General features: G+C 39.6%; 2 protein-coding genes across 14 annotated transcripts in view; one reads left to right on the top strand and one right to left on the bottom strand.

Moving 5' to 3' along the window:
• The first annotated feature begins 330 nt into the window (after positions 1-330).
• Positions 331-9,464, top strand: LOC107318041 (thiamine transporter 2-like). Of its 3 annotated transcripts, none has more exons than XM_032446615.1 (6): positions 331-422; positions 1,412-1,564; positions 4,748-5,555; positions 6,090-6,282; positions 6,773-6,914; positions 7,655-9,464. In XM_032446615.1, the coding sequence occupies exons 1-6, from the start codon at positions 420-422 to the stop codon at positions 7,667-7,669; spliced, it is 1,314 nt and encodes a 437-aa protein (XP_032302506.1). In that variant the 5' UTR covers positions 331-419; the 3' UTR covers positions 7,670-9,464. The 3 variants fall into 3 exon arrangements, with proteins under 3 accessions (XP_032302506.1, XP_032302504.1, XP_032302505.1); XM_032446613.1 differs by having other exon boundaries at positions 7,621-9,464; XM_032446614.1 differs by lacking the exon at positions 331-422 and having other exon boundaries at positions 1,385-1,564; positions 7,621-9,464.
• AGFG1 (ArfGAP with FG repeats 1) overlaps positions 9,081-15,401 on the bottom strand; it is a 35,650-nt gene continuing 29,329 nt past the window's right edge. For 6 of the 11 annotated variants that reach the window (XM_015871357.2, XM_015871367.2, XM_015871364.2 and 3 more), the window contains 5 exons: positions 15,178-15,270; positions 12,847-12,894; positions 11,306-11,464; positions 10,191-10,282; positions 9,081-9,831 (listed from right to left, as the gene is read on the bottom strand). In XM_015871357.2, the coding sequence (XP_015726843.1) occupies positions 9,772-9,831; positions 10,191-10,282; positions 11,306-11,464; positions 12,847-12,894; positions 15,178-15,270 (452 nt within the window). In that variant the 3' untranslated portion in view covers positions 9,081-9,771. The remainder of the gene's footprint in view (positions 9,832-10,190; positions 10,283-11,305; positions 11,465-12,846; positions 12,895-15,177; positions 15,271-15,401) is intronic. The other 5 variants (XM_015871359.2, XM_015871366.2, XM_015871363.2 and 2 more) reach the window with 3 other exon arrangements.

Here is a 15,401-nt window from a genome sequence, read left to right as displayed (position 1 = left end):
AGTCCGTTGGTTTAGTATTGGCATTGTGTAGATTCCCCTGATTGCAAAGTGGCTTTAAGTAGAACAGTTTAACCGGTGCAGCATACAAGATGTACTTATCCTCTGCGAAACAGTACCTCGTATTACTACAGAACTACTTATGTGGAAAAAAAGAACTCCGTATTTCCTGCTCCATGGTCTCAAGCTGTTTTTGGTTCAAAAAGTTAAATATCTCCCTATAGACAGCATCCGGTAAAAGGAAAGGCATTAGCAACATGGCAAACTCTGCTGTTATGTAAAAATTAGCAGTAGTAAACTTCAGGAAAGGAACTAGAAAAAAAACAACTGGTAGAAATAACATTAAAAGTTAATCTGTTTTGAATTGGTCACAGCTCACCATCTTCCATGCACTGCCACTAAGGAGTAAAGGAACCAAGCAGATGATATGTTTAATTTTTAGTTACAGAGAGCACCGTCTTCAGAAAACAGACAAGAGTTTTATACTCTTAAATTCCTGTCCTCTAAAATTTCCAAGAGATAGATTCTGGGGTTAGGAGTTTGGAGGAGTATTTGGGAGGTCAAGGGGGACTGGGAAGCTCTAACAGAATCGTAATCAGTAACAGAAAGGTAAAGCCTTGTGTTGTCCTGGGCTTTCAGCAGCAAAACAGTGTTGACCCAGCAATCACTTACTGGTTTCACCCAAACGACTGAGATGCACACGTCCTGCTGTGCATTCACGTACAACACACACTCCTTGAAGAAGCCACAGCTGAGGTCTGGCAGGTACCAGGAAGGCTTTTTAGATCTGCAGGAAAATGAAACTTGGAACAAATCCACCTCCTCTTGCAGCTGAGCTGAGCATTAAGGGCTCGTCTCTCCTCTCAGCAAGGGATTCTACATAACAATTGCTACCCCAAGTGACAGCCCCACCTAAGTGCAGCACCAGCTGCCCTTGAGACACCAGTAGGCTGGGGGGGCAAGTCTTCTATTAACACACAATCAAGCTGGTAAGGCCCAGCCTGGGGGCTTTGATTGTTTGCAAAACACTTTCACTTCAGTTGTTCCACTCAGCTCCTGGACAGACAGCCCCCTGAGCTTGCTGAGAATCTAACACTTTGCTCAGCCATTTATTCAGAAATGACGCTGAAATGGAACTTGATTCTTCCACTGAGATGCATCTGCTCGAATCTAAGTACACCATTAAAAACAACCTTTGACAGATTAAATAGAGACTGAAGTCCCACCACCAGTGCACCTTGATCCGAGCTGTTCATTTACAACTGTGTTCGTGATTAGGAGGACATGTGAGGAAAGAAACAATGGTGAGAGTAGGGATGGTTAAAAAGTAAGCTTTCAAATGAGGTTTTACCAATTGTGAACAGTTTATTGACGACAAGTTCCTGGTGTTTGTTTTTTCACTACTCTTACACAGGTTATGGATTGCTGGAAAGGAGCCATATGCCGCAGTTGGATTTATCCCACACTCATCATCTGCATGAACGGGTTTTTCTCCACAATGAGACCTTCAGAGTCTTTTCTCACACCTTACCTAACCGGACCAGACAAAAACCTGACAGTTGAGCAGGTACGTAACTGTTCTCTGGAGTAATATTGAAGTGCCTAAAGCAGTAAGCCTTTGGTTAGTGCTGGAAAGGGAGACAAAGCATTCAGCAAAACATGTACATTTTACCTAAAGATTCACGTTTAAGATTGTGCTGGAGAAGAATAAGGGTTCTCCTCTTTTCAGGGAGGCAAACATTTTGAAATTCCAGCATTCCTGGCATTTGGATGTTGTTTAAATAAATGAATAATTTCAGCAAAATCAGGTCAACCGGATCCCTGCTCTCAAGAGAAACCCAGGAGGAGCAACACAGATCTATTAATTCTTATTGTGGCACTGTGGCATCATGCTGCAGGAAGAACAGGTGAACGTGGTACTGCGTGAGGTTACATTGACAGTGAAGTAGTGATTGGACAGAAAACAAAGAAACAGACTTCCACTGATGAGCTGTTAGATTCTATCACCTACAAGGTCTGCTGCAAAAGTAATGCCTTCTATTTTATTACTAGGTTGGCCCACAACATCAGAAGTATGTGGTGGTGGTACAGAGGCTGAACCCTCCCAGCAATCTCCCTTTACATTTTGTTGTCATGTCACAGATGGCAGCAGAGGGGCAGACTGAAAGAATGGTGTCTAACATGAAAGCATGTTTGAAGGAGTGGGGTGCCAATGAATCCCTCCATGTGGAATGATTTACACCCACTGACATTCATGGACACTTGCTGCATGTGTATGGAGACCCAGCAGTGAATGCAAGCACAGGGAGCTGGTGAGTGGTGCATTTCAAGCAGTGGTAACAGCAGCAGTGGGTCATCTCCACTGGTGCAGTTTTGTTGTGTGTTGTTTTCTTCCCCACAAACACAGCATGCAGGCTCTTGTTCACTGCTGACAAAAAAATACAGTGAGTGGTGGAATGTGGAAATATAGTGTTTTATAGCTGAGAATTTTGCTCTATCAAATAGAGCAATTGTGCTGTCTGTATCTGTTGTAGTTTCCATGGAAATAAATAGGAAACAATACCTTCAGAGTGATCTACGTGCATTACAAGACTGTGCAGGACAGGTCTGAATTTTAAAATATTTTAAATTATTTTTACAATTTACTTATTTTTTGAACTTTAAAACATGCTTCTAGAGCACACTTTGTTACAGAAGAAGACATAGTTAACAAGTGAGTCATGAGTTTAATGATATAATTAGAAAACACAAGCTTCATACACCCACGTACTGCAAGTATGAAGAACAGTCATTCCTGACTTGCACTTGCAAATGTTAAGGCAGAGTGTTAGCATAGCACAAAGCCAAGATTTCTGCTGAAAAATGCATTTATGGGATTCTTCTTTTGTGGAGGGAAGAGCAATTAATTTCTTTGGGCAGGGGAGGGGGGTATTACTATTATTTTGTCCCTCTAAACCAGAAAGGGAAATTATCAGTGTATTTTGTGTATGAGATCCTGACAGGATGCCTCACATCTGATCTCATCAACAGTCTACTCAGAATTGACTGTACAGATTTAGCTCTTCCAGTTATTCCGTGGGTGTCCAACCTTTTGGCTTTCCTGGGCTACACTGAGTGAAGAGAAATTGTCTTGAGGAGCTGTTAAGTAGCTCCAAAAGCAATGCCTCTTATTTAGTTCAGTGGGAACTACAACAGATACAAACAGCACAACAACACTATTTGATAGGGCAAATTCTCGTTACAAAACACTATTTTTCCATGTAGTTACACCATCATTTGCTGTACTTTTCTCTTTTGTCAGCAGTGAACAGGAGCCCACATGCTGTGCTTTTAAAACAATCTGCACCAATGGAGATGACCCACTGCTGTTGTCACCACTGCTAAAATGCAACACCCACTGCCAGGTCTCCACACATTCAGCCATGAATGAATGTCATTGGGTGCCATGGTTTCTATATGGAGGAATTCAGTGACAGCTCTTTGTTCCACATCACACACTTCCACGTCAGATGCCACTCTGTCAGACTGCCCCACTGCTGCCATCTGCCACACAGAACAAAATGGAACGGGATGTTGGTGGGAAGGTTCAGCCTCTACTGCTATACCAATAACATCCACCTCTGACATCATGGGCCAACAGCATAACATAGGAGGCATGACTTACAAAACACTGCTCATGCAATATACAATACTGTAATACTGTTCATGTATACAAAGTAACATTTATATTCTTTTTTTCTTTTTAAATTACAATACCTAAAAAAACCCACAAAAAGTAACAAAACCATAAATCAAGTGGGATTTTTAACAATGTCTTTGTGAAACTAAGGCATCAGTCTGGTTCAATGGCTGTATCTCTTAGTAAATCTTCCAGGTGTTCAGGTACAAGAGAACAGAGCACAGAGAGAATAAATCTCTGCATTTATTGATAAAATCTGACTCTTCCTGTAATTCATCCTTGAAAACAGTTATCCACAAATGTGTGCATTACCAGTAAGTGACAAGACAAATAAGGCACGACCATGAAACAAAGGGTATTTCTCTCTGGTAAGAGGGGGCTTCTAAAGGCTTGGTAAAGAGACATGATCATATTTTTGATTGTACCTCTATAGATCCCATTTGAAAACTCACAAATAACATTTATATTGACTGAAAAAGGAGTCACAAACTGAAAAAAAAAAAAAAAAAGGTTGTTTTTTTTCCCTACAATCTTGAAACTTCCTCTGAAATTCCTTGATTAAAATGGAAAGCAGAGCTGCAAATTCTTTGCTGTTCACAGACATGTTTTTATCCTATGCATCAAAACCCATGAACTTACTTGCCATCACTTGAGCTGGCGCTGCAGTGCCCCGTGTCCTGGTTGCAGCCCAGATGGGGTGCACAGCACACTGCTGTTGGGGAGGTGCTGAGGGGTCAGGCTGCTCAGCAGGGCACAGCAACCACGTGAGACAGAACTGAATTTCAGGCCACCAATGCATAGAAAGCCCAAATACTGCTCAAATATTGCTTCATCAAAAACTTCTTACAAAAATTAAAGATAATGCATGGAGACAACCCAGTAACAGCTACACATATACTCCAGTTCCTAGTTCAAAAAGAACGTGGTTCTTTTATTTTTAATTCAGAGATCACAGACATGCAATGATTCAAGCAAAACTTGAAACTGAATGGGCATTAATTTTCAGCTACTGCAGGGAATGGAATTTGACGCAAGGCAGATTTTGCTCTGACACAAGCATGGTTCTTCCAGGTTACCAACCAGGTTTTCCCAGTTTGGACATACTCCTACCTTGCGCTCCTGTTCCCCGTGTTCCTGGCCACGGACTATCTGCGCTACAAGCCCGTGGTGTTGCTGCAGGGCCTCAGCCTCATCATCACTTGGTTCTTGCTGCTCTATGCCCAAGGGCTGCGTGCCTTCCAGCTCCTCGAGTTCTTCTATGGGATGGGTACAGCCACCGAGGTCGCCTACTACGCCTACATCTACAGCGTTGTCAGCGCTGATCACTATCAGAGAGTGACGAGCTATTGCAGGAGTATCACTCTCGTGGCAGCCACCTTTGCTGCTGTGCTGGGACAGCTCTTGGTTTCCCTAGCAGACGTATCGTACTTTCACCTCAATGCCATCACTCTGGCTTCCGTGTCCCTGGCCTTTGTGTGCTCCTTTCTCCTCCCAATGCCTCAAAAGAGCATGTTCTTCCACAGAAAGGGCAACTCAGAAACCCACCCACAACCAGACAGAGTTGTAACTGAGCCCAGCCCCAACATATCATCGAGCTGCCAACAGGACAAGGACTGTACAGCTGCTGACATGGGACCAACTCCAATGCAACAGCCTGAGCCCCAGCACCACGTGCTGAGAGTACTGGTGCAGCTGGGCAAGGACCTGAAGGATTGCTACAGCTCTAGGAAGCTTCTTTACTGGTCCCTGTGGTGGGCTTTGGCTACGGCAGGCTTTAATCAGGTTGTGAACTACATCCAAGTGCTGTGGGACTTCCGAGCCCCATCCCACAGCTCTGCAGTGTACAATGGAGCTGTTGAAGCAGTAGCAACATTTTTAGGTAAGTAAAAACACCACCAACTACTTCTAATCTGTCCATTCCTGATAGCATCATTCTGCAATGTCTTTGGTGCCTATCATTAAAAAGTTGACAACTAACGAGATTTTTTCAACAGAAAACAAAGCTATGCCTCAAAGTATGAGCAAATGCAATAGATTTTCCATTTCATGAAGATCTTTACATGAATTAAACTTCACTGTGCAGATGTTAACAGAAAATGCTTGATGATTTTGCCCTCTTAACTCTCAGTTGTAAAAAATGGAACAATACACCATACACAGCTGCCTCCAGCCCTCAGCATGAGGCACTGAGAGTACTTCAGCCTGAGAAAGCTCTATAAGACGTGAAAAAAAAAACAAAAAACAAAAAACTCAGAAGACTTACACAACACTTGCAGAAAACAGATGGAAGCCACACTGTTATCAAAGCCCATTTGCGGCCCTCAGAAAAGTCAAGATCTCTGAGCATGGTCCATTTGCACAGTTATGCCATGACTGTAGAAGGACAGTAATGTTTATTATTTTTTATGTTTAGGTTCAGCAACATCCATGGCAGTCGGATATGTCAAAGTAAACTGGGATCTTACTGGAGAACTGGCTTTGGGAATTTTCTCTGCAATGGATGCTGGTTCTCTGTTTCTCATGTATTTTACTGACAACATCTGGGCATGCTATGCTGGTTACCTTGCATTTAAGGCATGCTATATGCTCCTTATAACAATAGCAACGTAAGTATAATGCACAACTGTTCAGTCAAGTTGATTTAAATCAGTAAAAATATCATAGTTTCACATTAATAAATAAGTTTCCCCTGCAATAGGATTTTTGAATAGGTTATGTCAGGAAAACATTGTTTCCAGCTCATATAAAGTCATGCTTAGAAACATGACTCAATCGTTACAACAGCTTATTCCAAGTCAGACAGTTCCTCCTGCTGCATTTAGCTGTCAGATGATTTATGTGCAAGTTGTCCTTATGCAATCAAACAAACATACAGGTCCTCACCTAGCAAAAACAGCCACTCGAAGCAGGTAAGCAGGATGCACACTAGTGTGACAAATACAGGGAGAAAGAAAGATTTCTGCCAAAAAAAGATCTGAAATAGCTTTATCCTATGACAACTCCATTGTACATGTGAAATAATTTCCAGATTTCTTCCCATAAGCTGCAAGCATGCAAATTCTCCACAGCTCAGTTACAATATACATTCATTTTCAGGTTCCAGATTGCTGTTAATCTAAGCATGGAGCGTTATGCTTTGATGTTTGGCTTCAACAACTTCATTGCGCTGGTGATCCAGACAATTGTAACTGTTGTTGTAGTGGATTCAAATGGTCTGGGACTGGGTATCAGCACCCAGGTAAGGCAAATCACTGACACTGCTCTCATTTTCCTGCACTCCTCTAAAAGACAGTTCTAATCAAAGCTTAGACTCTTGGAAGATATTAGGTGATGGGGTGGCTTAGGGCAGTTACTCACTAGTAGCAGCTACTACCATCTCCCCGTCCTCTACTCCTGTCAGTGTTGCATTTCTACCATAACTTTAAGAACATCCTCCTAGAACAGAAAGGAAAAAATACCACCCATTATTCAGTTTCCAGGCTTACTACTGACAGGTTTATTATGAAAACACCCCAAACAGAATCAGGAACCAACCTGAAAAATAATTTACGGAGCTTTATTACTAGAGTAATTTTAAGTTGGATGCACTTTCAAGTTACTTCAGTTCTGAAAACTAAGAGATTCTTTCTGCTCTATAAACTCGGTGTTTATACACACACTCATAAGGTCTAAGTCTCTAGCTTTCATTCTTTTCAGAATAGAGCCAGAAAGTGCAGGGTAGTGGCCCTTCTCTATTATTGAGGTGGGGATGAGAAGTAACTCCCTTTGTAACAGCAGACTGTACTGAATGAGGTCAAGCAGCTGAACTACCATTGTTTCAAGATGAGATCATTCAGGAGCATGGGCAGTGGGAAGCGGAAGAGGGTAGCACAGGGTCACCCCTTAAGTTATTACCCAACAACAAGAACAGTTCTTGTTTCTTCACTTTTCTCCCCATTTCTCAGTTTCTCATTTACAGCAGCTACTTTACGTTCATAGCTGGAATTTTCCTGATCAGAAGCGTATACACCATTGTCTCCACCAAATGCAGAAATACCAGCACAGCTGGTGAACCCACTGATCATTAAGGAATGATGGAAAAAGATGAAAAGAATGCCTGCAAGCAACACTGCAGAAAGCTGCATCATCTAAACAAGTAACTAGTGGAAACGTAATGCTCAACCAAACCTGTATCTGTCACACAACTGACCAGTCTTATAAGCTTCCAACATGAAGAGCTTCTTAAACAGGATGATGCGTTTTCCTGCTTTCCTTCACCCCAGGAGAATTAATCCATGCACCATGCTCCATCCATCAGCCCTTGTCCGAAGGAAAAAAGAAGACTCCAAGTCTTTCAACATCAAATACATCAACAGGCCAGAAGAATACTGCTATAAGGAACTTACTATATTCACTGTCCTTTGGGATCTCTAAAACTTAAAAAAATATACAGAAATTACCATTCCCCACACACAGGCAACACCTGTCAGACACAGTGGCACACAAAGAGCATTTTCACAGGCAGTGGTCATGTCTGCCAGTTCCCCAGGAAACAAGCACATCTCTGCTCAAGCAGATGACTACAAAAAGTTTCTTACCTTGAAGAATTTTCCCATTTATTTCATTCAGCTCGCACGCTCCTCAAAGATCTCTAATAATTAGATCTCATTTATTCCCGTTATTTTGAACGTTAGAACTTTATTCTTCAACTGGCCAGAAACCCCCCTTTAAGCTTGAGGTCTGGGCACTCACAACATGTGCACATAACTCATTTAATTTCAGTATTATGCTTGAACATAAGCCCAGTTATCTGTGTTTAAATTCCACCACTGATTACTCTGATGCACTCGCAATCTTCTTGCAACTCCCTACCACAGATTAGACAAGCCAGACATTTCTTCCTCTCTTCTAGGACTGCAGAAAACATTCCAGAAAATTAAGAAATCCAGTTATTTAACTTAGTGTTCCACAGGAGGTCTTACTAATACACACAACTCAATAAAAAGAGACCTACTGCATTGTGGTACCAATGTCAGACATGCTGCCGTGATCACAGCTACTCATGTTCAAAGATTCCATCACTAGCTGCCTACAGTTATGCCTTCCAGCAACTAATCAGTTTTCAAGTCACTACCCACCTCAGTGCTCTCAGTGTCCTTCATTATGTAGCTTACAGAATCCTGTAAGAGCTCATCTAAACTCATTCCTGTTAGATAAGCCACTTCACTTGAACAGCAGGCTCAGTCATGAGGATGTATTCAAGACCATAGGATATGAACTTAAGTCATCTCTAGGCATATCACTTCTGATAGACCACTTGCATATGAGTCAAAACATGAATGTTCTAACCCAACTAAGCATTTCTGCACAGAAATAAAGCTACGCTTCTTTTTTCTAATATTTATTTTTTTTTCCACCTGCAAACTGTAGCAAAACATGATCAGCTTTATTATGCAGACAGGTATCCCTCTAACATTAGAGATTTAGGCATGTATAAATAGAAGAGCTCTTAGGAAAGGAAAACATTTTGAGAAATGAACAAACCTTCAATTTAATCTCATGACTTCCAATACCAATGGTTAAAATGATGTAGCTCATTCATTCCAAGAGATACAACAGCACCTTAAAGTGGCTGATCTATTTCCCAGTAACATTTTTCACATAACAATGTGTTAAAGTTACAAATACTGATATGCACAAATAGCTATTTTCTAAGAAAAATATGTACAGTACTGCAGCATAATGAATGTGGTATCTGCAATAACTTATTAGCCAATTTTAATATACATGATACCGCTACTTTTTTCCTGCCAGTTCACAGGTCCAAGGATGTTACCACAGCCCTCTGTTTTGCACATTATTACCCAGGGAGGTGGAAGGGAGGGGGTTGATTTTCTTTGTTTGCGTGTGTGTGAGGGGAGGGGAATGACTCCTTGTTGGGTTTTTCGTGTTCTTTCCCCCCTCCCCAAAGGTACACAATGCAGGCTTTCATTTTAACTTCTTAAAGACTTCTTTTGTGTTTAAAGCTAATATCAGTGAAACAAGACAACAGTGCAAGAGGCGCAGAGATGTTATGTGACCACATAAGAGTTCTTTTGGGTAAAGTGTCTATAAGGCTATAAGAAAGGATTGGTTGATGAGTTTCCTGCTGGAAATTGTCCTGTTGGTGCACCAGCCTGAAGGAAACAGAAAGAATAAAATAAGACATTTTTCTAACTCACAAATCATAAATACAAAGTACATGAAACAGAGAACAAATTAAGAGATATTTCTGGTTCACGTTGCAAAGTTTTAGTTTGGTTTTGGTGTATGTTTTATTTAAATTTACATTAATGTAGGAGCACAGTACATAGATACTTCTGTTTTGATTTGAGCAGCCTTATAAATGCCATAGCATTGTTATATATAATTGCACTTAAGAGATTCATGTGTTGCCTTCCCTCATTTGAAGCAAAAAAAAATCATATATCTATAATTATTATGGATTATGCCTTTTCAGACACACACAAGTTATCAATATCATGCATCAACTCACCATAAAAGGGTTACTAGATACTCCAACAGCTGCAACTTGTCCAAAAGGAGTTACTACAGGCTTTGCCTGTCCAAATGCAGCAAAACCTGCACCTTTGAAAGATAACAAAATATTACTACCAGATATAAGTCTTCAATAAGTTATTTGCTGCAAACTTCCAAACTAAAACAAGGGGAAAGCTTGGGCTACACCAGTCAGCAGGATTTACCTTACCTAAACAGCACAGTATGTCACATGGATAACACAAATTAGATGAAGAAGCGATCAGTATTCATTGCTATATCAAAATGTTTAGTACCGTAATAGCAATGTAAATCATACGCTCGTCTGCAGCAAACTTTTCACTCAGGTAGGCAAGAAGCCTAAATTACATCTGCTTACGTTTTCTCCAAAAGTTTGCTCCAGTGAATTACCGCTTTTCTATTAACACTGCTATTAACAGTGCACTCTGAGATGCTATTTATGAAGTAGCCATACTATCAGTATTAATTACTGTATCTTTAGATGCTATAGCTCAGGAGCACTGTGCAGAGGAATATCAGAGAACTCATTTTTAAAAGCTTAAACATGATACACATTGGCATCAAAAAGCTAAGTTATTTAACAAGAAAAAACTTGCGAAATCATACAATAAGACACCATCAGGAAAGCATAAAAATTATAGGTGAGTTTTTTTGTTCAGTTTCAACTGTTCAAAACTAATGAATTCCTGATTTTCACATACAAACTTTTTTCAACGTTACTTTATCATTCAGATTTTGGGAAAAAGTACTTTTTGATTTTCTCCTGCCTATGCTCTCCAAGTTAGAGAAAACATTATAAAGCATGCCTGCAACAGGCTAGGTAAAGATCAAACAGTCCTTGCATTTAGATCTGTTACATCTCTGAATATTTTCACTTTATATCTATTATGATAAAGTTTTGGTTACATCACTGCACACAGTCAAGCCTGACTGCTAACTACAGAGCCAATGGAATGCCGTGTGAGGGGAAGCGCTTGCTAATTTAACTACGATGTTCATATAGAAATAAAACATTCACTTGTTACTGCTGACTCAGATTGTCTTCTTTAAAACAGAAACATGGAGAAAGTGATCTGAAGTGTATAGACCTACCATTTGGCTGCTGAGCAAAAGCAGTCTGTTGGGGGAAAGCTGCTTGGGTTGGGAATGTAGGCTGCTGGAAGTTGCCACTAAAACTAGTAGGAAGACTGTAGGAGGCAGGAGTTCCAAATCCTGCAGGCATGCTCATGGATGCAGTACCAAATGTTGCTGCTGGCAGGCAAAAAAAAACCACATTCAGTTATTTGTAAGAAATCACATTTCCCATAAGATGTTACTGTAAAGCCACATTAAGAGTCTCCAAACGACTCAATGATCGTTAAAAAACATTCTGTTTAAAACCTGCATCCACCGATTTGTTACCTTGGATCATCACAAATTAAGTACATAATTTACTTTTGCACTTCAGAATGAAATCATGTAACATTTGCTAGATCCACTACACAGGCTTTCTGAAAAATAAATTGTTTTCCATACTTTCTACACTAAATACTTAACCCCAGGGTTTTACTGGAAAAAGTCAGCACACATTAGAAGCAAGCACTTCCAGGCAGCACAAGCCCTTCTTTTTCTCTACCAAGAAAAGCACAGCAATACCTTCCTAATTCAAGCTGCATTACAGTAACAAAAACAAAAAACTTAAGGGATACATGCATCCCATATCTCCAGCCCATCTTCAGTGTCATCTCAAAGGATAATCTCACCATGCACATTACTTTGCACACAAAGTTCCCAGTGCAAACACCCTCACTGTTGAAGTAAGACAAACAAAAAAACAGATCTTTTCATCTGATTCTCTGCTAAAATATTTCAAGTAAAGAACATAACAGCACGTATACAATTCTACATGCCTTCAACAAAAACAGGAGCACATCAAGTGCAAAAATATAGTAACAAAACCATTATTCAGTCTTTTGGGAGTTGTTATTGTAAGGAAAAGCATATAGAAGACCTTTTGGTACAAACAGAGACATTGGGTGTTTTCTTCTAATTCAACAATAGAAAAGACAGCTCTTTCAAACTGATAAATGTTCAATTTGAGGGCTTGTATAAGATCTATATAAAATAAAGGAAAAAAAGTCAATCAGTGTATTTGAAGAATATGGCTTAATTGCCAGTTCAAAAATTCACCCCAAAAGTATTCAAGGGCAAAACATTACATACACCAACTACAGAAAAAGTGCACACAGAACTGATGTACTGACACACTGACACTGTTATGAAGTAAAAATTAGAGAAACTATTTATCAGGAGAAGTTGATAAACAGTAAACAAAATCACAAACTGAGCAGCAACTTGGGATACCACGAAATGTATCAGGCTACTGTTAGCACAAGCTACAAGAGTCACTCAACTTACATGGTCATACTAGTGTGACCGTGGAAGATGTCAATAATGGTTTTGTTTTAGTTGCTTTATAGATTTCTGTGCTCTTCTGTCCTTTTGTTGAGTTGCCAGATACCCACACCCACTCCATTATAAAACACGTAAGGCTTCTGAAATTCTATGTGCAGAGAACCAGATCGCTGCCAATAAGGTTTAACAAGCAAGAACAACTAGCCACAAGAAACTTTATACCAAATGTGGCCACCTACCAAAATGAGCGTGAGGAAATATGTGAGAGTGCATTGCTCCCGAGAGGCCTTATGGAAGCCACAAAGAGACCAGACAATGTCAAATCATTTATACACTATTGAACAGTAATTTCTTAAATGATTACTAATATATATATATATATTTACATACACGTAGCAAACAATTCAACCATAGCATTAGCAGTGTTAGATAAGTTAAGTCATAACAAATAAATGCTACAGACCAGATGGCCCCTGTAATAAATATTTCATGCAGAAAACATTCAACTTAAAAGGACAAGCAACAAGTTTACATCCTATATGGAAAGGGGTATGATATTATCATTACTTATAGTCACTATCTCTTATTTAATACATTCTATATCACTACTGCTGAGAAAGTGTTCAAACCTCGGCAAATCGAGGAAGGCAGTTTAGAAGGCAGAAAAACAGAGCTCGAATATTTTAGAAATGCTGTAAAGCAGATTAATCTAGTTATCTCTCAGAATTTGCCATTGGGTGGAAAGTCCAAGTTATTTCCTTCCCACTGCCTGTGCTGCTTCCAAAGGCTACAAAGGACCTAAATAAGATCCAAGAGAGCACAGATTTCATTCTTTAAATAGCTGAATAAGTTGAACTACATTATAACTCAAAAGTGACTTAAAAACATTTTAGCAGAGGACGTGAACATGATCAACTCCACTTTAAGACAGCCTGAGCAGTGTAACTCAGCCTACCAAGAACTTTGAGTAAAGATCAATTCATTGTTAAAATACATACACATCAGCAGACTTAAGTCTATGCAAGTCCAGCTGGTGCAGAAAAGCACCAAGGTTTAGCAGTGTCTGAAGATGGAAAATTAGCACCGTATGACATTCACCTAAATCCTTGACTGATGCTCTGTAGATAAATGCAAGATTTTTGTTATTGATTTCTATGCTATTATCAAAATGATCAAGTTTTTTGTCTATAGAATTACGATCCTACGGAGTCCTCCTCTGGAAAATTAATGTAAATTTTGAGTACTACACATTTGGTACAGAAGAGGGAAAAAAGGCTATCAATTCACCTATTGCCACCTGTGCATTCATTTTAATCAATTTCTGATTCTTCTACATTTATTTAAATGGTCTTCTCTGCTTCTCAGAAGTAAGTTTTACTCCAAATACAGTTGGGTATCAGCATACAGGCTTTGCATGCCGTACGTAAGTTTAGTTTCAGCTAAAAGCAGACTTTCCATTTTGCTACAAAGCTGAAGAGTTTCAGACTTTTGTGAAATACATTCCAGCATGCTTGATAGCATTTTGTTTTTAAATCCACCCCAAAAACAATATGTAATAGTAACAAAATATTAAATTCAGAAAGACAGTGAATCAAAACACAGCTGACAGGGAAAAAAAATACAAAGTTAATTCAAAGTTTCAGATTCTCTGCTATGGGGTATTGGTCTAAAAAAATCTAGATACATTCTTAGATATGCCACCTCTTCTTTCCTTCCACTTTATCCACTTAATATACTGTAGATATAACAGGTGTAGATTGTGTATATAACTACTAAACTTGTGAACAGCCCAAAAACTTCATGGAATGGTTTGGGTTGGAGGGTACCTTTAAGATCACATAGTTCCAATCCCCCGATATAGGCAGCAACACCTCTCACTAGACCAGGTTGCTCAAAGCCCCAACCAACCTGGCACTGAACGCCCCCAGGGAAGGGACATCCACAACCTCTCTAGACAACCCGCATCAGTCTCTCTCACCACATTCACATTAAAGAATTTCTTCCTAATAACACTATAAATACTATAATAATAATTTTTTTCCTTCATCTAACTTGGTTCTAACTCTGGTGACCCTGGATTTGAGGTCTTCCAGAGCTTGGAAATAAAGAAAAGTGGGGAGTGTGTAGAAAATCAAGCATACTAGCTTTGCAGCAGGGTTTTAAAGATCCCAGATTTTAGGGCAATCTGTTGTGAAGCACATTTCAAAGCTAAGGTAGTAGTCATGAATAGTACTCAACTGGTAATACGCAGAGTACAATATAGTACAGGTATTATTAAATATCTTATGCAGATCACTTAGACACTTCATGGCCAGAGTCTGAAGTTGCAGAACTGGACCAGAAACTGGAAGCTAATGCCCTCCACTCTCCCCTCTCCCCCACCCCCCCAAAAAATAGCTATCAAACAAGCGTAACAGAAGAAGGCAACTCTGTGTTAAACAAACTTAAACTTGAAGACAAGTAATATAGAAAATCTTAAAGAAAAATATACAATTACAAGAAAAAAAAAGAATCAATACAAGTATCACAAAAAAATTCCAATACATCTGTTCTGTGACTTTTTTCCTAACCTGTTGCTCCTCGGCTATTGGTCTGGAATGGATTTGTTGAGGGTGCCACTGGGGCAACAGGGGCAGCTACGAATGGATTTGTGGAAGGTGTTGCTGAAAGATCAAAAAACACTATTTAATCACGGATTAAAAAACAAACAAACAAAACAACACACAGTAACTCACAGTAGGTTTATAATGTTTTATCCATAAAATTGCCTGAAATCAGTAATAGATAAAACACT

Source organism: Coturnix japonica, chromosome 9 (assembly GCF_001577835.2).
Source record: "Coturnix japonica isolate 7356 chromosome 9, Coturnix japonica 2.1, whole genome shotgun sequence".
Taxonomy (NCBI): Eukaryota; Metazoa; Chordata; class Aves; order Galliformes; family Phasianidae; genus Coturnix; species Coturnix japonica.
The sequence above is the reverse complement of the archived record's forward strand: the minus strand, read 5'-3'. Positions and strand labels throughout refer to the sequence as shown.

Excerpts from the sequence above, each read along its gene's own strand:
- LOC107318041 (XM_032446613.1), top strand. Across the intron at positions 1,565-4,747 it reads AAAACCTGACAGTTGAGCAG|GTTACCAACCAGGTTTTCCC; the intron begins GTACGTAACTGT and ends TGGTTCTTCCAG. Across the intron at positions 5,556-6,089 it reads AGCAGTAGCAACATTTTTAG|GTTCAGCAACATCCATGGCA; the intron begins GTAAGTAAAAAC and ends TTTTATGTTTAG.